An 18,921-nucleotide genomic window follows, 5' to 3' on the forward strand; every position below is an offset into this window, starting at 1 on the left:
AAGGGCCCTGGGCGTCAGTCTCGGGTCTGACTCCCACTTACAGCCTGACTTCTGGGGCAGGGGCCTGCACCCCGTATTCCATCCATGAGGTGGGGGACTTACCCCCCCGCCAAAAACGATGCCTGTGGTAAGAGCGAGCAGCGGACGAGGGGGAATACGGCGGGCCTGGCATCTCGAGGGAGGCGTGTGCGACCTGAACCGCTCTCGGACGCGAGGCCGCATGCGTGTGCAAGGCCGCAGGAGCGTGGGGGTCGGCGCGGCCGGTGCCCGCCAGCTGGGGCGGGAGGGGAAGTGCCTGTTTTGCAGATTCAGCTGCTGGCAGGGTCGTTCTGAGAGGGCACGCACACACACAGACGTATTTCTGGCTGGGCGGCTCAGCTGGTTGGAGCGCTGGCCCTGCACACCACAAGGCGGTGGGTTTGATCCCCAGCCGAGGCGTGTATGGGGGCCCCAACTGACTGATGTTTCTCTCTCTCTCTCTCTCTGTCCCTTCCTCTCTGTCTAAGATCAGGAACCACATTCCAGGCCCCCCACCCCCGCCTGCTGGGATGGGGTGGGCCCAGGTGGTTCCGGAACCAGACTCGGGCGAGGGCCCGAGGGACATAAGGATGGACTTCAAGCACAGATGCTGCGCCCAGGGGCGAGGCCAGGGTGGCCCCCGTGAGAAGTGCTTCGAGGTGGGGCTCTCCGGAGCAAGCACCAGAGAGTCACCGGGAAAAAGAGGGAAATGCAGAGACCTCGGGTGGGGCCTAGCACAAATACTACAAAGTCTAAAGACTGGGGGTCAGGCAGCTCACAGGGAACACGGCGGCGCCCCCCCGAGGGCCAGTTTGCTGACGCCGGGAAGAGGCCAGGAGAGAGACGGAGAGCGTGGGGCGTTCTTCGGGGGAACAGTTTCCACGGCGAGTCAGGGGACGGAAGACCCGGGAGGGTCTGCTTTAGGTGAAAGGGACCCTAAACGTGTATCCAGTGACCCCTCAGGGGCTGGGCCCCTGTTTGGGTCCCGCTCTGAACGAACCGACTGCACAGGGCATTTCCGAGGCGACTGGGGCAGCCTGGCGGTGGGCCGGGCGCGCCCAGGCCCCTTCGCTCTGTGAGACTCGGGGTGCTTGGCCGCGAGGCTCCGTGGGCAGCTGCCCCCCGAGAGTGGAAGCTTGCAGCCTGCAGGGGCCGGCGCCCACGCCTGCGCTTTCTCTACCCGACAGGCAGAGTCCGTCTCATCAAAGGAAAAACAAAGAAAGCAGATGAAGCAAACCCGGCAAGATCTGGCTGATGATTCAGTCTCGGTGACGGGCGGACGGAGGCTCCTTGGAAGGAAGAGCCTCCCCGCCTCTGTGGGCCTGGGGCGCTGCCCTAACGGACACCCGAGGGTGCGAGCGGCCCAGGACGGGGAGGCCCCGAGCGCCAGTGAGCGAGCAGGGGCCGGACAAGCGCGGGTCCCGGCGAGGGAGGAAACCAGAGCGGCCCCAGCGTACCTTTCATCCGGATGCAGAACTCGCCCAGCAGACTCTCCAGCTCCACCTCGATGGCGCACATGTTCTGTGGGGGAGGGGAGACGGCGCTGGTGAGCCCCGGGGTGCACCAGACCATTTGGGGTGAGCGTGAGCCCCGGGACACGCCAGCCCACTGGCAGTGAGCGTGAACCCTGGGGCTCACCGACCCGTTCAAGGCGAGCGTGAACCCCGGGATGCACCCACGCATTTGTGATGAGCGTGAACCCGGGGGGGACGCACTGACCCGCTCTCGGTGGGCACCCAGCGCCGCCTATGGGGAGTCCTCGACAACATGTTCAGCCCAGGTCTGGGCAAGACTTCCGGTGCCCCGGAAACTCAGGAGCACAGAACAAGCCAAATCATATCATAAACCCCCAAATCCAGAAGGTGGGGTGTCCTGTGAGAACGAGCCTGAATCCCACAAAACAGCAGCATGAAGGGGGGAAAAATCTAGATAAAAGAGACGACCAGGTGAGGTGTGTTCACCTGGATCGCGGCCTGGTTTCCGGGACAACTGCATTAAGGGAAACAGTGACACAGACACTGCTGCGTGAAACAGGGGCGATGTGAAAACACGCCGGGTCTCGGGTGATTCTGTAGCACAGCCTGACGTTCTCAGCCGTGACCATGGGATGTGCGGGGGGCTAGGCTGGGGGTCTGCGTGTCGTGTGGGACACCGTTAAGAAATCCGTGCAGAGTGTCTGCGGGTGAGGTGCCCTGACATCCACCGCCGACTGTTCAATGACTCCGCGGAAACAGGAGAAAAAACTGAGCGCAGCAGGGAGGGGACCACGGGTGGAAGACGCCACCCGTGGCTGTCAGGTCTGGGTGCGGTGTCGGTGTCCGCTGCGCTAGTCTCGGCTTTTCTGTGAGTGCGAAAGTGTTCTCGACAGAAAGTCGGGGCAGAAAGAGCACTGGGGGCTCCGCTCCACTCCACGTGGGTGCAGTGCCCTACGTGGTTCCCAGGTCCAACCCGTGTCCTGTCCTCACCCTGATGTTGAGGGAAGTGGCGGCAGGGGGGACCCGTCTGTGCGTGGGTGACCACCCCCAACACGTCCTTGGCACCCAGGGGCCCGCCCGGGGCCACTGGAGTCAGAAGCGAAGCGTGCTGGGGCCGGCCTGCAGCTGGGGCTGGGCCTGCAGCTGGGCCTGCAGCTGGGGCAGGGGCAGGGGCTCAGGGGCCCGGCGGGCCTGCTGCCGCTGGAGCTTGGCCGGCCGAGGCCTCGGGGCGGGTTCGTGGGGCCGGAGGCTCTGCTCCGCTCCCGGTCGTTGCTCTGGGGAGAGCTTAGTGCCTCACCTGGCTCAGCAGAGTTGGGGGGGTCGGGGAGGGATGGGGGGGGCGGTTGCTTCCTGCCGCTGAGCTGGCTGCAGATGGGAGCTCTGAGAACAGAGTCTCCAGACTGTAAACAAGTTTCTCCCTCGCGGCGCTGGGCGTCTCCGTGAAGGAACGCATTTCACCTTCCAGAAACGTCAGGGATGTTGTCACGCCTGTCAGGGCTGCCGCCAGGGTCTTTGAAAGGAGGGGCGGGTCCCAGAACCGCGGGTGGCCCCCATGGCCGGAACGTCCCTCTGTCTCACCAGGTGGCCCTCGGGGACCAGGGACACCTGCCAGGGCCCCCGGAGCCGCTGCGCCCCGAGTGTCCTCCGTGTAAAGTCCTGGGTTCTGAGATTTGGCCAAAGGCGCAACCCTCCCTGAGGTCGGGCGGATTGCGAGACGCCCGCCTGCTTTCTTCTCCAACACAGCCCTCGGGTGAAATCACCTCCGCGACTTTGGACTTGTGCGCACAGCACGACGCCTGGGCTGTGGACTGAGGGGGGGTCCTCTGAGGGGGCCTGCGGGTGTTCTGGGACGGGCAGATGGGCGGCTCGGGGACTGAAGGGCCCCCAGGACCGGCGACCGAGCTGCCTCCAGACACGGCCGGAGACGGGGCCCGAGGAGGACGAGCTGCCCCGAGCCCGAGGCTCTCAGCCTGCAGGGCCATCAGCGCGGGCGGGCAGGCGGGCGGGCGGCGGGCAGAGGTGGGTGGGGGGTGCGGGGGGAAGTCACACTGCTGCACAGACCTCTCCCCAACAACGGACACGTCCGCATGTCAGGAAGGTAGAAGACGGGCCACGGGTGTTACCGGGACCCGCGACTCCGACGGGGGGCAGGAACCACATGTGGTTTGTCGCGGACGCCCTGACACCGTCTCTGTCTCCCACTGCCCTGCGTCCCGTGGTCCCCGAGGCCCGGGGCCAGCGCCAGGGCTGAGCGTTGGGTCCCGTGTCCCAGGAAGGCAGCGGCCTTGCACCGCAGCCCACCCTCAGTTTCCTCCCAGCCTGGCTTTGTTAGCTGTGCGGGCAATCCCGAAGTCGCCCGGTTTGGGTGCCTGTTTGCGTTTTCCGCACGTAAAATGCATCACCCTGCAGGGGCCCTTGGGCACAGAAGCCCCATTCTAGAGTCAACTCAGTGACACCTAGGCGTGCGGGGGTGACACACCAGGCCATCGGACGTCTGTTACCCGAGAGATCCCTCGGTCCCAGGGGCCCAGCGGACGCCCAGTTCCGGGAACTGGGTGGCAGCCCCTCACCGGCGATGACCCCACCCGGGAAACTCCACCCCTGAGCAGCGCCTCTCCCGGGGGCGGGGGGCAGCGAGGAGGGCCGCTCTAATGGCTCAGTCATTTCGCCAGGGGCGCTGGTGGTGGCTGGCCCTGGGGGGCGGGGCAGAGGCCTGTGTCCTGTGTCCCGTGCAGGGGCCCAGGGGACGGGTGGGGGCCCAGGGGACAGTGGGGAACCTGGACAGCGGTCCTGTCCGGGGCCCTTTGTCCGGTCTCCCTGGAGGAGAGGAGGGAAACTTCTAGCACTGAGCTGACCTTGGGCAGCAGGGGTGACCGTGCTGCCGTGACAGCCGACCTCGGGGGTGATCATCCCCGCCCGGGCCGGTCGGCCCCCGGAAACCCAGCTCGAGGGGCTGTGAGCCAGAGAACTTGGAAGGGGTTTAGCAGCCAGTGCACTGCGGCTTCCGCAGTCACTCCCGGGGTTTCCACCAGCGTTGGGGTCCCCACGCACGCAGACCGCACGGGGCCGCGTCAGCCTGGCCGGGGAGTGGCCCCTGGGCGCCTGGCCCCATATGGTTGGACTGGGACACAGACGCGCCTGTCACAGGGTCACAGGGTCACAGGGTCACAGGGCACCGGGATGGCTGCCTGACCGGGGATGCTGCCCGGGCCGGTCCTCTGGGGGCTGGTGAGCCACTCGGGCGTCATTTAAACAATCCCACTGTCAGCCTCAAAAAAAAACCCAAACAAAGAAAGAAAAAAGCAAGGGAGGTGAGGAGGCGGCCCGTCTGCCCGGGGAGCGGGCGAGGTCAGGGCAGGCTGCGCCCTGTCCCAGGCAGGCACCACCTGTCCCGGCGGCTGGGCCTGGGGGGGCGCCCACCTCGGTGTACTCCTTGTGGCTGCGGTGCACCTCTGCCAGGCTCTCCCGGGCGGCCCTGCTGGCGGGCGACGCGCCGAAGGCTTGCTTCATTTTGCTGGCGCCGTCCTGCAGGCGCCTCTGGATACAGTACGCTTCGTAGAGCTCATCCACCTGCCGGGAGGAAGGGGAGACACGGGGGGGGGGGGGCGGGGGGTGAGTCCTGGTCGCTCGCACGGGGCGGCCGGTGTCTCGGCCTTGGAGCAGCTCGTCCTCTCCGACAGCAACCCAGGCCTTTCGTTTCCACCACTGGGCCCACTTCCTGCGTCCACACCGACCGCTCCCCGAGCCGCTTTTCCAGGCCCCCAGGATGGGAGGAACCGCAGGCGGGCAGACCCCGGGGGGATGGTAGGGGGGTGGCTGGCGTGGGAGCCTGCGCCCGTGGGGGACGGAGCCGCCCTCCCCACGGGGAGACCTGGGGGCAGACGCCACCGGGCGGCAGCCACACACCCAGACCTGCAGGTTTCTAGAGAAAGACCCCGAGGCGAGGCACTGGAGAGGGTTCTGTGAACTCTCGGCTCCACGGCGACGAGAGAGAGAGCGCGAGGCCGTTCCCGAGGTCGGGGCGGCGCGCGGCGGGGAGAACGTGTCAGACCGTGTGAGCACACTGGGGGTGTTCTCTGCGTGTGAACCATGGCACAGCTGGGAGAACGCACAGAAGCAACGGAGAGGAGCGTGTTCCCAGCGACACGGCCACACGGAAGCCCCTAAACCCCCCCCCCACTCTACGGCGGGTCACACTCAGCACAAGCCTGATCGTCACTCGGGCTGCTCGGGGGGCGGGGGGGCGGGGGGAGGACTCTCTGTCAGCCAAGGCCTCTCTGACGCCCACGGGAGGGACCCTGGGCCCCACGGGGACACGTCCTGCAGGGTCGGGGCTGGGAGGCAGCAGCAGCCGGGGAAGCTGCTCAACGTCCCGTACAGCGGGGGACGGCCCCTGCCCCCCCAGAATGACCCCGAGATGCCAGCAGGGTGAGGTGGAGGGCGCCCGTTTGGAAGGTGCTCCTGACGGCGTGGACCGAGACAGTCCTGTGCCGCCCCCCGCGACCCACACGCTCCCCGCAGACCGCCGAGGGGCTTGTTGGGCAGGTGGACGGCATCGCAGGAGCAAGGGGGTGGGGGGCTGCGGCTTTGGGGGCACCCCCCGCGGAGGACGACCTGACCGTCTCCCCGCAGCACCGGCTTCGTCCCTCAGAAGGGGCGGCACCGTGGAGCCTGGGAGGGGTGGAGGCGAGGCGCGTGGACTTTGGAGGTTGACGCTCGCCGTCCGTTCCCGTGGTGGCTGCCCACGGACGAGCGTCACCGCCTCCTCCTTCCGGAGGGCACTGGCGCCAAGGTCGGCGTGGGCACGGGAAGGCCCTGGCCGCGGTTCTTGGGGCCGGAGAGGCCTTCGTCGTCGCTCCCTCACCCAGCGAGCCCCCCCACCGTGCCGCGAGGAACTGCCGGACCGGGGCAGGAACAGAAGGGTCTCCCGTCTTTGGGCCCCCGATGGGGTTGCCTCTGGTGAAGAGGGGGTCTCGGCCTCCAGGGGGGGCCGCCCGCCGATGACAACCTTTGGTGGGGGACCGGCCTCGAGGGTGGCTGCTGCACTCTGGAACTAAGCTGAGGCTCCCGGGCGAGCCTGTCAGTACACGTGGGTGCCCAGGCCCTCCTCGGGGATGCGGACTCGGCAGGCGGGGCACAGCCAGGCGTCTGGGACGTTCCGTGGCCGCGGCAGAGTGCGCTGGCGCGGCAGCAGCCCCACGGACTTCTGGGAGTGCCACAGCGGGGCCTTCCTTGTGGCCAGCCAGGCGGCCACCCCCGTGGTCCCAGGGGACTCCCCTCGACCCTTTCCCCGCCAGAATCCCTGCCACTGTGACCTTCTCAGTAAGAAAATCTCTCCCTGGGCCCCTGCGTTGGCCCTGATGACCCGTCTGTTACTTTGCATTTAAAGAGAAGTGTCTTCTTTGTTTGCGTTAAATGGCAGCCTGTCCCAGCCACATGGGGTCACGCTTCAGGGTGCAGAGTCAGTCTGGGAGCGTCTGAGCAGAGCTGGCCCACCTACAGGTCAGCGGTGGCTCTGCGTCAGATGAACGGATTGGCCGAGTCGGTCGGTCGAATACCATCTGGCGGCACCCTGCGCGTTTGCGCTGCAAACAGGGTGCCCCAGCCTCCCATGACCACGGGGACCGCCACCTCCAGCAAGGACGGCGGAGAAATGCTCGCCTGCCTGACACTGATCTTGCTTCCTCGCGGTTTTCCAGCCCACACAGGGAGGGGGGGTCAGAGCCCACCCGCCCCCCAGACACCTCCGCGAGGCCTCACTGTTTCGGTCACCGAGGGCGGTGGAAGCGGGAGCCGTTCCGATCAGCTGAGGTCGTGGGTGTCTTTTGAAGTGGGGGCGGGGGGCGGCAGGGGCAGCAGCATCGAGGTGTATAGCCATCACCGTGTTTTAACGGGAGAGGGTTCTGCCCTGGCCGGGTGGCTCAGTGGGTTGGAGCGTCGTCCCGTAGACTGAAAGGTCACAGGTTCGATTCCCAGTCAGGGCACATACCTAAGTTGGGGGTTCGATCCCTGGTTTGGGGTGCCTACAAGAGGCAACTGATCAATGTTTCTCTCTCACATCAATGTTTCTCTGGCTCTCTCCCTTCCTCTTGCTGCAAAATCAACACACTTATCCTGGGGTGAGAATTACAAAAATGAATGAATGAATGAATGAATGAATGAATAAGTAAAGGAAAGGAGTCTTAGAATCATCAAGACTGAATGCAGGCATCCCCGAGCCCCACTTCCCGGAGTGGAGGCCAAGGCCCACGTTCCTGGCTCAGCCCAGGGACCCACGGCCTAGACCTGAGGCTTCCGAGTCCCAGCGCGGACAGGCTGACCCCCCGGCTCCGCACTTGGACGAGAGGCTGACCAGTGTGGGTGGGAACAGGGACTGTGGCGCCCAAGGACACTTCTTCTGGGTGCACCTCCTGACGGTGCTCAGAACGGGGCGACGGCCCCGCTCCCCACGGGCCGGTCGGACCACCGGTGAACTATGTGTAGGGCTCGGGGCTGGCTGTCAGGGGACTGGGGCCCATCCAGGGGCCACTGACGACGCAGCGGTGCCCGGAACCCAGGCCGCGTGAGGAGGCCCGGAGGAACTCAGAGCTGGAGAGAGGCTCGGGAGGCACCGGCAGGTGCCCTGAGGTGCCCCAATGGCCTTAGTGAAGGAGTTCGGGGTGCAGAGCTGGGTGTGGGGCCAGGTGGTGAAGTCCCCCCGGTGAAAAGGGGGGTGTTTCCTGCAGGCTCCCCGCCTCCTCTCCCCAGTGGCCCTGCGGCGGGAACCCTGCACCTCTCGGCACCGCGGCCGAGCCGGGCGCCAGGCCCTCGGTCCCCTGGTTTCTCCGTCTCTCCTGCCTGTCGCTCTCGGCTGCGGATCAGCTCAGGAGCCGGTGCGATCGGAAACTCCCCTCGGACACAGCTCAGCTCAGGCCCCGGGGGACTGGGGGTGACCTCGGAAAAGCAGGCAGAGACAGCGGGGGGGGGGGGGTGCGGGGGGGCGGTTACCTTGCTGACGTGAAACTCCAGGCGTCTGATGTACCTTTCGATGGCTTTGATTTGCTGGAACGGAAAGGAGAGGTTGGAGAAGCGCAGCCACGCACAGCGCCCTGGTCCAGCCCGGCGGTCTGCAGCCCCTCCCCTCCCACCCCCGCCTGCCCAGGTTTCCCTCCCGTCTGGGCTGCCGCTCCGAGAGTCTCCGGGGTCAGTCTGGGAGCACGGTTTAGGACACCGAACACCAGTGCTGCGAGACGGACTCAGCTGATTATTGGAACCTGCGTTTCGCATCAAAAAGCCCAATCGACTGGGAGTTATTGGATTTCTGGCCGGACGGTGCCGTGGTGGAAAGTAACCGAACTCCTCCACGACAACTGGGCGGGTCGGCTCAGGGACGAGCTTCCCCTCCACACTCACTGTCCCTGAGTAAATCGAGGGCCTGGCATGGCTGCCACGCCTGTGCATGCTCACCGGCAGTCTCGGCACTCTCCGCGTCGTCTCTTCCTTTGAGTTGCAAATGCCACTATTACGTGCATTAAGTCTAATTGCCCCCACACGCCTGCACACGGGCTGTGCCGGGATTTGGCGTGAAGGGCGCTGCACGTGCAGAAGGCACGCAAACAGACGGCACCACACACACCGAAAGGTAATCTGCGTGCACAGGAAGCTCCCGAGAGTCTTGGCACTAAGCGCCAAATGCACGTTTTAAGTGAAAAGAAGGAGCTGTGTCTTGGAGTGACTGGAATCACTTTTTGTTTCTAGCGGAACATAGGATAATGCGTCATTTTCCAACCCAAGGTCTCTTGGATTTGATCAACTCGGAGAGTTAACGCTTATGGAGACGCGCGGGCAGGCCCCCGCACACTCGGGGGGCTCTGAAACCTGCCCGCGCACCAGAAACCCCACCCCGGGCGGCAGTTCCGTGAACGTATTCTTGGATCTGGAGATCCAGGTCCTTACTCGCCAAACCCATAGATAAAAGCGAGTGTTTTTCTGGGCCTAGAACCACCGTCGCGTGGCTGGGAAGCCCCGTCTGTCGGAGGGGCCTCGGCTCCGCTCCGGGACATGGGGTCTTCCGCCCGCCCCAGCGCCCCGCGGGAACCCACCTTGTCCAGGTCGTAGAGCACGCCCTGCAACAGAAACGAGAGGGCTCGGGTGAGAACACCTGGTGGTCACGGAGGGTCCCGTCTGCGCGCAGTGAGGTGACAACCAGCCCGCATGGCTCTCTGCTGGGAGTCTGGACATTTGCTCTCGCAGGGTGAAAGTCCGGGTTATCTCAAGTGCCAGCGAGAGGGCTTCCATTTACGCTCCGCGCTCCGCAGTGCCACCCAGACCTGCCCGCCCCTTCGGGCCGTGCGGGTGTCTCTGGCTCTGAGCTCTTTCCTCTCACCTGTCGGGGGTCACACTTCCGTGTTCCCTTTGTACATGTTTACAAAACTGGTGGTGTGACCATCACACGCAGCTGTGACACAGGCGTTAAAGATACACCTGCCTTCCTGCTTAAACATGGGAAACTGTCAATTTAAGGAGCCCTGAGGCTGCGCCACGCCTTTCACGGGTTGTTTTTAGAACAAACCCTCGTCCTGCGAGCCCCCGGTGTCACGGGGAGTCGGTTCCCACCCCGCATTCTCCACGGGGAGGTGTCCACGGAATGCTCGTGTTCGGGGAAGCCCCGCCTTCCCCTCGCCATCGTCCTCCAAGAAGGGGCACTGGTTGCCACCGAGGACAGCCAAGGGCATCGGAGCCCCCTGAAGGTCATTCCCACCCGGGTGGGGCCCGTTCATTCCCTGGCGTCACTGCAGCATAAAACCCTGGACGTCTACAAAGCCTCTAAACTCGAGCCCTCGAAAAACACGACCGTTTGCAGGTCAGCCCATCTCCCGAGAGAGGGAGGGGCAGCAGCTGCCCATGGGCAGTGGCGGCCCCTGGGGGTGCGCAGAGCTCCCCGGGCTTCCTGAGCCGTCCAGGCGGCCCGTCCATATGCGTGGGCAGAGCCCCTGAACACAGCGGGAGCCAGAAACGCCCCTCCCGCCAGATGCCGGCCACCGGCCACTCGGAGCGCGGCGGTCTGTGCGCGCCTCGGCTCTGGGGCCGGCTCCTCCTCTCCGGCCTCACTGCCTGCCGCATTTGCTGAGAAGTCGGAGATAAAGCCAGCGCTTCCAGTTCCCGGCTCTGCACCAACCCCGTGCCAGGGCGGCTCCAACTTCTCATTTCCTTTTATTAGTTAGGGGAGGGCCATGGGGGGTACTTTTCCTGACTGTAAAGTCCACCTGCATAAACATGCTTGGAAAACACGTAAACGTGCTCAGAATAAAGCATTAAAATGTACGTCAGAAAGCAGAGAGTACTTTGTCCCTTGCATCTGTTCCTCTTCAAGGTTCTCTCTACCCGGCTCCATGTAGCAGGAAAAGGTGTTTAGCCAAAAAGCTAAAAATAGTTTAAAAAGCCCCGCCCTGGCTGGTGTGGCTCAGTGGACTGAGAGCCAGCCTACAAACAGAAAGATCGCTGGTTTGATCCCCAGTCAGGGCACATGCCCGGGTTACGGGCCAGGTCCCCAGTAGGGGGCGCTCAAGCATTTCTCACACGCTGATGTTTCTCTCCCTCTCTTCCTCCCTCCCTTCCCCTCTCTCCAGGAGTGAATAAATAAAATCTTCAAACAAACAGTAAGGACTCGTGAGCACCCCGCTGACCAGCCAGCACGCACCAGGCGCGAGTTCCTCTTCATGTCTTTGAGCTGCGCATTCAGTTTGTCCAGCTCTGTCTGGTGGACCTCCAGGTACTCGCTGCAGAGAGAAGGCGGGGCATGGCGTGAGCCCGGTGTCCATCCAGGGGGCTCCGGGGCCGCTGACCCCTCCGTCTGCAGGGGCACTGGGACCCGGACCTCGCTCCATGGAGGGTGAGGTCGGAAGGGAGGAGGCGCTGCATTTCCCCAATCTCCCAACATCACGACGTCTCCGGCAGCTGCGTCTGAGACCACCCGGACGGTGGGAGAGGGGACCCCCTGCGGCTGAGGGCCCAGAGCAGAACACCCGGGGTGGGGGGTGGGGAGGGAGGGGCGGGGCAGGTGCGGAGCCGCGCCAGGCCTGGGGTCACAGAGCTCCGTTCGGTTCCACACAGCGTGGGCTGGAGATCGTCCCCACGCGCTCCGGAGGGTTTACTCTGGGCAAACGGTCCCTGTGACGTGCTGGGATGGGCGGTGGCGGGCGGTTCAGAACCTCCCGCGGCCACCTCTGACCCAGCGCTGCCCGCCCACACTGCTGCGGGGGGCCAGTCCTCTACGAGGGCAATATAAACGTCTCACTCCTCCGGGTCTCCTTGAGTGTTAGGGACCTCACGTTGTGGGAACCCAGTACACGTCCCACCTCTGGGACTCAGTGCGGGCTCCCCCGAGGAGGGTGCAAGAATGAAACACCCGCTACCGAAACAGCATTTGAGAACGGCCTCTCCAGGCCAGTGGTCTCCTCTGACCTCCAGCCCCCACCCCATTCAGGCGGGAAGAGGTGCCGCCAGTGCGGGGGCTCGCGCCGTGCTTACCTGAGGCCGCCCTTCAGGGCCCGGTAGACCTCTTCCACCCGGCCCGGCTGAGGCTCCTTGGGGGCGCTGTTGTTTTTGTGTCCCAAGTTGTGCATTTTCTTCAGTTTGGCCTGAGGCTTCTTGACAGCGGCAGAATTTTCAATGAAGGAGTTACATCTGTGGAAGAGAAAGGAAAGCAGAAACTGCAGCTCAGGCGTCGGAAAGTACTCAGAGGAGGAGGAAATGCCTTTTTTCCATCACCCGAGTGTGTGCTGGTGGCTTTGGGGGAGGGCACAGTCCCAGCACAGCGGCCCCTCTGAGCCGCCTCCTGTTCTTTCTGGGTGTTTGACGTCCCTGCTGAAACCTGGGAGCTCTGCTGGGTGGTGGCTTCCTTGGGCCGAAGCCTGGCCTCAGGTAGCGTGTGCTGGGAGTGAAAATACCTGACACCACCGAAACCCCACAGGGAGCCAAGGACACACTCGGGGTGGAAGTGACACACAGCAGATGGACGTAAACCAAGTAAAACACCTGTGCATTAGCACGTCAGGCACGGCATCTATTAAATTTGACTAGCGTGTGAGTGACTACCTCTTAGATAAAGAGCCGAGAGCATGGGATGGGCAACGGCTAGCTCTGTGCAGTGTGAAAGCAAAGCAAAGCTCGTGGAGCGGACTGACTGACGCGTTTTCTTGAGCTTCGTTTTCATGGAGGAAGTTACGTTTGCGTGTAACTAAAGTCCCCGCGTCTCTGTGAGCGGTAGGGGGCAGTCACGATCCACTGATGCCACTTCCGGGTATTTACCCAAAGAAGACAAAAACACGAAAAAAAAAAAACCCCACAACAAAACAAACTAAAAAAGATCGATGTGCCCTCTGCTCACCACAGTGTTGCGCGCAACACGGAAGCTACGGAAGCAGCCTAAGTGTCCCTCCCCGAGTGAGTGAACAAAGCCACCACGGTGCGCGGAGGAGTATCACTCAGCCATGAAAAAGGATGGCACCCGGCCGTCTGCGACAGCACGAATGGACCAGCAGGGCACTGTGCAGAGTGGGATGACTCAGGGGTGGACCAACACCGTGTGGTCTCATTGTACGTGTGATTTTAACACACGCACACACACACCCCACGCTCACAGCCACAGAGAACACATCGGTGGTCGCCAGCAGTGGTGGGTGGTGGTGGGGAGCTCCATGGGTGACGGGGTCAGAAGGTCAAAAGGGAAAACAGCGTATCCACTCGAAGCAGTGAGAAAAGACGACACGCAGTGTTGCAACGGGGACATAGACGTCTTTGTCGTTTGGTGAGAAAACGCGCAAGTACCCACTCAGGCAGGGGACGCGAGCCACCTCGTCGTCCCCAAGTGAACACAAAAGGGACAAAACTTGCCAGGGGACGTTTAACCTCAGGAGGGTGACATAAAAAACTGCAAATGATTTTTAGAAGACCCCAGGACCCACGAGTATGTGGACAAAGCAAATCTGTTTTTGCTGATGAGGGGCAAAGGGCTTCAAACATCTGGAGGCTCTTTGGTGATACTGACCAAAAAACCCTTAAAAAGGGAAGGGTGGGGTGGGGTGGGGAGAGCTGCACCCATGTGTCGGTAGCTTGTCCTCCATCAGCGGCCCTCGCCCTTGCAGGACAGATTCTAAATGGTGGAGAAGAAACTGCAGCCCTGGCTGGTGCGGCTCAGTGGACTGAGCGCTGGCCTGTGAACCCAAGGGTCACCAGTTCGATTCCCAGTCAGGGTATAGGCCTGGATTGCAGGCTGGGTCCCCAGTAGGGGGCACATGAGAGGCAACCACACATTCATGTTTCTCTCCCTCTCTTTCTCCCTCCCTTCCCCTCTGTGGAAAATAAATAAGTTAAATTCTTAAAAAGAAAGAACAGTGCTTCCGTGTGGTGGCTTCCACCTTTCCCATCAGAGATTAAGGTCACACACGTGTGTGAGTGCATGTGTGTGCGTGTGTGCTGAGGAGGCCACATGCGCACAGACGCTTGCTCACCGTGCCCCAACACCCACGCTCCCCTCCCCCTCAGCGGCTCCGGGGCGCGACCCCACAACTTACCTGGACCGCCTCTCCTGCAGGCCGCTGAACCCCGCGAAGGACTGGCTGCGGATGATGCCATTGGGCCCCCCCGGCGAGCAGGACTGGGCCCCCACCAGCATGATCTCGGGGAGTCTGGCTGGCAGCCCTGTAGGCAGGGCACAGGTCACAGCAAATTAGGGGCAGGTTGAGACAGAAAGCGCCGCGCTTGTCAGCAGGAGAGGAGGGCAGCGGGAGGGCAGGCGAGGTGAGTCACCGTTAGCGCCGGTCGACCTTCCCTCCGCCACCGCGTTCGGAGTTTGTTCGCAAGCCGAAGGGCTCAGCTCTCAGCGGGAGAAGCAGACACGCCTCCCTCTCAACACATCAGTAAAAATAAATCACGAGCACTAGTGTTAGTGTCGTGGGTCACCGGGGGTCTCCTTCAGGGATGTTTTTGAAAAACAAGGTCCAACTGTACTTTCAAAAAACACGAGCACTTCGTGAGGTCCGCGTCCACGCAACAGCAACAGGACACAGCAGGAGGCGCGTGCTGGGCGGCCCAGCCAGGCCCCGCGCCCGCTCCCAAAGCTGGGTCCGAGGCCCAGCTCTGCGCTCCGAGGTCGCCGGACCAAACCCACGAGGCGCCTCGGAGAGACAGGCACGTAAGCCTGTCCTCCCCACTCCGCCCCCCACCCCGCCCCGCAGCACTTCCGCGGAGACCCTGCGCGGTCAGGGGCAGGAGCGCCCACGGACGCCTGCCCGTCCAGCCTGTGACGAGAACACGGAGAAGACGGAGGGGAGGGGAGCGCGCCCCGCTCGGACCCCTGCCGCCTGCGCTCAGGACTCACGGCGTCGGGCCCAGCCGCGGCGGGGCAGCGGCCCCGGGTCAGCGCAGGTGGCGCCTTTGCCTTGACAGCGGGGAGCGCGAGAGCGCGCGCGCGCGCGGGCTAGCAGGTGACCTCGGTCCGGAGAAGGGGAGGCGCTCCTGTCCCCACGGAGGCGACAGGACCTGGCCTTTGCGTCGCATCAACAACTGCCTCTTAAAGCCCCAGCCCGCGGCTCCGCGGAGGGGCAGAGCCAGGAGGTCACGGGAGACGGGACACACAGCCCCTCCCCCTCCCGCGGCGGGTCTCCGAGCCCCGCCCCCTCCAGGAGAAAGCCCCTCTGGGGTTCGTGGGTCTTCTCGCGACGCAGGCTGGGTGCCGGCTCCCTGGGCCACCAGGCCGGCTCTTTGATCTGGGCGGGACGTGCAGGCACCCATGGTGGTGGGGGTGGCCGGGGAGGAGGCTTAAATTTTGGACATTCTCAGAATTTTTTAAGCAGCGAAGGGGAAGAGTGTCCCGCGGTAAAATCAGTATCTGCTGCCCACCGGCGAGGCCGAAGCAGTTACTAAGAGGTCCGCCCACGTTTCGCTGAGAACACCTCGGGTGCAGGAGGCATCACGCCAGGCCACACACAAAGGAGTCACAAACCCCAGGGAAACACCGGGATTCGTGTTGTGTATTCCACCACTCCACAACCAAAATCCCCTCCAAAAGTCTCCGTGGGGCAAAGTTCTGTTAGTTTGTATCTCGCTTCCTAAGTCAGGCCTACCGCATCACGCAACTCTGACCCAGGGGAAGACTCAGAGTCTTGGAAGTATTTGAACTGTATGATCGTCTCGGGCTTGCTGGAAATCATATAGTTTTAAGCCGAATAATTTGTCTGTCTTCTGCACAAGACCCCCAGTTTCGGCTCTGGTGCCTGGCGCCCACTTCCAGGCCTCCTGCTGGGAGGAACTCGGAACTGGGTTTAGGGGTTTGGAAAGGGTCCCCAGGTGATTCTCAGGCTCAGCAGAGAAAAGAAAAAAAAAATGCCACCAACTTGGTTGACATTTTAAAACTCTCGTTAACAGTAACCTACTACAAGTTCTCAAGTCCAACTTTTAAAATACGCTATTCAGCCTTAAGTAAGCTTCTCTGTGCAAAGTTTAAATGTCTCATTCTCGGGGACAAACCAAATGTTTGTCTGGGCCATAGGTAAGAAACGTAAAATGCTTTGGGGCTGAGTCAAGTCCTCAGATGTTTCCCAGCATTTGCACGTTGAAGGGGCGGCCAGTGGGGAAGGGCCTGGGTGATCCCTTCTGGCCCTAGAAACGATCGTTATCTATCAGGAAGGAATTCTATCTATCAGGAAGGAATTCGGAGCCGGTTTAGGCTGGGACCTCCAGCTGCAGTCACTTGCCCTGCAGGCCGACACACCTTAACTCACCCAGCCCCGGACGGTCATAAACCCTGCGTGCGTGAGCTTCCCCATGCACAGGCGGGGTCTGGGAGAGAGGGAGCGGGCCGGGGAGGGTCTGGGAGAGAAGAAGGGAGCCGGCCGGGGAGGGTCTGGGAGAGAGGGAGCTGGGCCGGGGAGGGTCTGGGAGAGAGGGAGCCGGCTGGGGAGGGTCTGGGAGAGAGGGAGCCGGCCGGGGAGGGTCTGGGAGAGAAGAAGGAGCCGGCCGGGGAGGGTCTGGGAGAGAGGGAGCCGGCCGGGGAGGGTCTGGGAGAGAGGGAGCCGGCCGGGGAGGGTCTGGGAGAGAGGGAGCCGGCCGGGGAGGGTCTGGGAGAGAAGAAGGAGCCGGCCGGGGAGGGTCTGGGAGAGAAGAAGGAGCCGGCCAGGGAGGAGCAGAGCCGGGGCAGGAGGGCCACGGGCACACAGAACGCTCCCTGCCTCCCAGGTCCCCCCAGCTCTGAAGTGGGCCAGAGTTCTTGGTCACCGGCCCCCCAGCCTCCCCTGCCCGTCCCCCACGGCCACGCTCTGTCACCGTCCTTCTGGGGACCCCACTCCCTCCCCGCGGGGCCCTGAGTCTCCGGGCGGCCCCAGGCTTCCTGAAAGCTGCGCATTCTCAGACGTGGGGGGCTCGGAATCGGTCATCTGGCCGGAGTCCTTGGCTCCTTGACAGCAGCTGCTCCCTGGGACCCAGAGCCTTCGCCTGAAGAACAGCCGGTCCCCGCCGGTGGCTGGCCGGGTGTCCGGTGGCACCGGAGCCGGCGGGGCAGCTTGGCGATGTCGACCAAGGGCGTAACCATTGTCCACTCGTCCTTTAGCCCATCACAGCTGCTCCGGGGCGGGGGTCTCCCGTGGAGACGCACTCCAGGTCTCGGGGAGGCACGCCCAGGGCTGTCCGCCACAGGCAACCCAACGGCGGGAAAGGGAACGCCGGGGGGAACATGCGTCGTCACGGGAAGGACCGCGGTGCGGCGAGGTCGGGGACACCGAGGAGCAGCTCCAGACGGCACGGCCGCGGGCCAGGATGGGAAAACGATGGGAGATGACGCCCGGGAGCAGGGAAGCCCTGGACGCAGGCAGGGCAGAGGCGTGGGCAGGAGCCCTTCGACCTTTGCGTCGGTCCTGACGGAGGAAAGGTGTTCACCTGCGGTTCCTCGGACACGAGGCTCTGTTTGGAAGCCGAAGACTGGACACCTGGGGCAGGCGTCCCGTGACCCCGACTAGCCTGAGTGAGCCGGGCCCTGCCCCCAAATTCGCGCATCTGCTGCAGGGGGGCCCACAAGGTTGGGCGTGCTACGGGAAGGGTCCTGGTGGCCCAGCGACAGGTGCCCCCTCCACCACCTGCCGGGCCCGAGGCTCCCGGCGGCCCGGTGGCAGAGGGAGGCGCACCGGGGCGTCGATGACCAGGCTCCGGGCAGCCGGAACGTCAATACTGGGTGTCAGCGTTGGGTACACAGGGACCCACGGAGGCAAGTGGGAGTCGCTCGGTCAGTTTCGGATCCTCCGAGCGTGTACCCACGAGGAAGGCCTCTGCTGCGGGGGAATACAGGCGAGGAGAAGGAGGGCTGGGCTTGGTGTGGGGTGGGGGAGACCAGACAGTGTCGCCCACAGAAAACTTGGGGTGTGTTTCTTTGCCTTCAACTCTCCCCTCTCTGTGCAAAGCCCAGCGATTTGGGGCATGAAGCTAAATTCTGTACCTTGCTTTTTCTCTCAAATTCTTGTTTGAAGCTAAGTCGAGAGGTTCATAAATTAGCTTTTTCCTTAACCTATCTTTAAGAGGATACTAAGCCCCGCCCCCAGATTCCCAGGGCTCGCGTGGGTAATACAGGAAGCCCACCCGGGTTCCGTCACACCTGCTCTGACCTCTGGTTCGCACCCCCCGCCCAGGGCAGAGGCAGCGCCCGCGAGGCTGGCCGGGGCTTTCTCTCTGGGACTCGGGGGAGGACGTTGGCACCTCTGGGCCTTGACTTCGGGGTCAGCCAACGTCGTGACCTCAGAAGCAACACAGGAGCTGACGTCACTGCCCGGGCCCTTGGGGAGGAAGGTTTCTATGGCGTTTTCACCTTTTTACTGACCAAGCCCTCTGTCTAGTGAAGCCACGACGGGTAGTTCTGGAACACCCCCCTCCCCCGATGACAGAAACGTGAGAGACGCTGCCACTTCCGGATGGGGCAGTGAGGGTGACCCTAGTCCTCCCCACGGCCTGTCCCGTGAGGAGCAAATGTCGACTCAACAACCGAGAGCCGCCAGTGACAGAGCGACGCCGCGTCCACAGGTGGGCTGAGGCCACCGCCTGCGGCCTGGCCACGGCCGGGAGGGGAGCTGGCAGGTGGTGGGCGGGACCTGCTGGCAGAAATAAATGTGTCAGTGTCGCACGTTTGATTCCCAGTCAGGGCACATGCCTGGGTTGCAGGCCAGGTCCCCCAGCAACCGCACATTGATGTGTGTGTGTCTCTCTCTCTCCCCCTCCCTTCCCTCTCTAAAAATAAATAAATAAAATCTTTAAAAAAAAGTGCCTATAATCCCTGCAAGTGTTCGTGGCGCCAGGGACGGGGGCTGAAGGCCTGGGAGCAGGAGAGAGCGTTGGGGGGGGGGCGTGCTCTGAAACGCCGTATCATGGCTGCCCAACCATGGACATTCCCCCCAAAACCAAAACTGGG

General features: G+C 63.3%; 1 protein-coding gene across 4 annotated transcripts in view; it reads right to left on the reverse strand.

Moving 5' to 3' along the window:
• Nucleotides 1-18,921, reverse strand: part of RIPOR2 (RHO family interacting cell polarization regulator 2) — a 109,717-nt gene that overhangs the window by 24,385 nt on the left and 66,411 nt on the right. For all 4 annotated transcript variants that reach the window (XM_045861657.1, XM_045861658.1, XM_045861659.1 and 1 more), the window contains exons 2-8: nucleotides 14,048-14,174; nucleotides 12,003-12,158; nucleotides 11,173-11,251; nucleotides 9,575-9,598; nucleotides 8,481-8,534; nucleotides 4,914-5,063; nucleotides 1,476-1,539 (exon numbers count right to left, since the gene is read on the reverse strand). In XM_045861657.1, coding sequence (XP_045717613.1) covers nucleotides 1,476-1,539; nucleotides 4,914-5,063; nucleotides 8,481-8,534; nucleotides 9,575-9,598; nucleotides 11,173-11,251; nucleotides 12,003-12,158; nucleotides 14,048-14,174 — 654 coding nt within the window. The remainder of the gene's footprint in view (nucleotides 1-1,475; nucleotides 1,540-4,913; nucleotides 5,064-8,480; nucleotides 8,535-9,574; nucleotides 9,599-11,172; nucleotides 11,252-12,002; nucleotides 12,159-14,047; nucleotides 14,175-18,921) is intronic.

Source organism: Phyllostomus hastatus, unplaced genomic scaffold (genome assembly GCF_019186645.2).
Source record: "Phyllostomus hastatus isolate PE091 unplaced genomic scaffold, TTU_PhHast_1.1 phas_scaffold_216, whole genome shotgun sequence".
Lineage (NCBI taxonomy): Eukaryota > Metazoa > Chordata > Mammalia > Chiroptera > Phyllostomidae > Phyllostomus > Phyllostomus hastatus.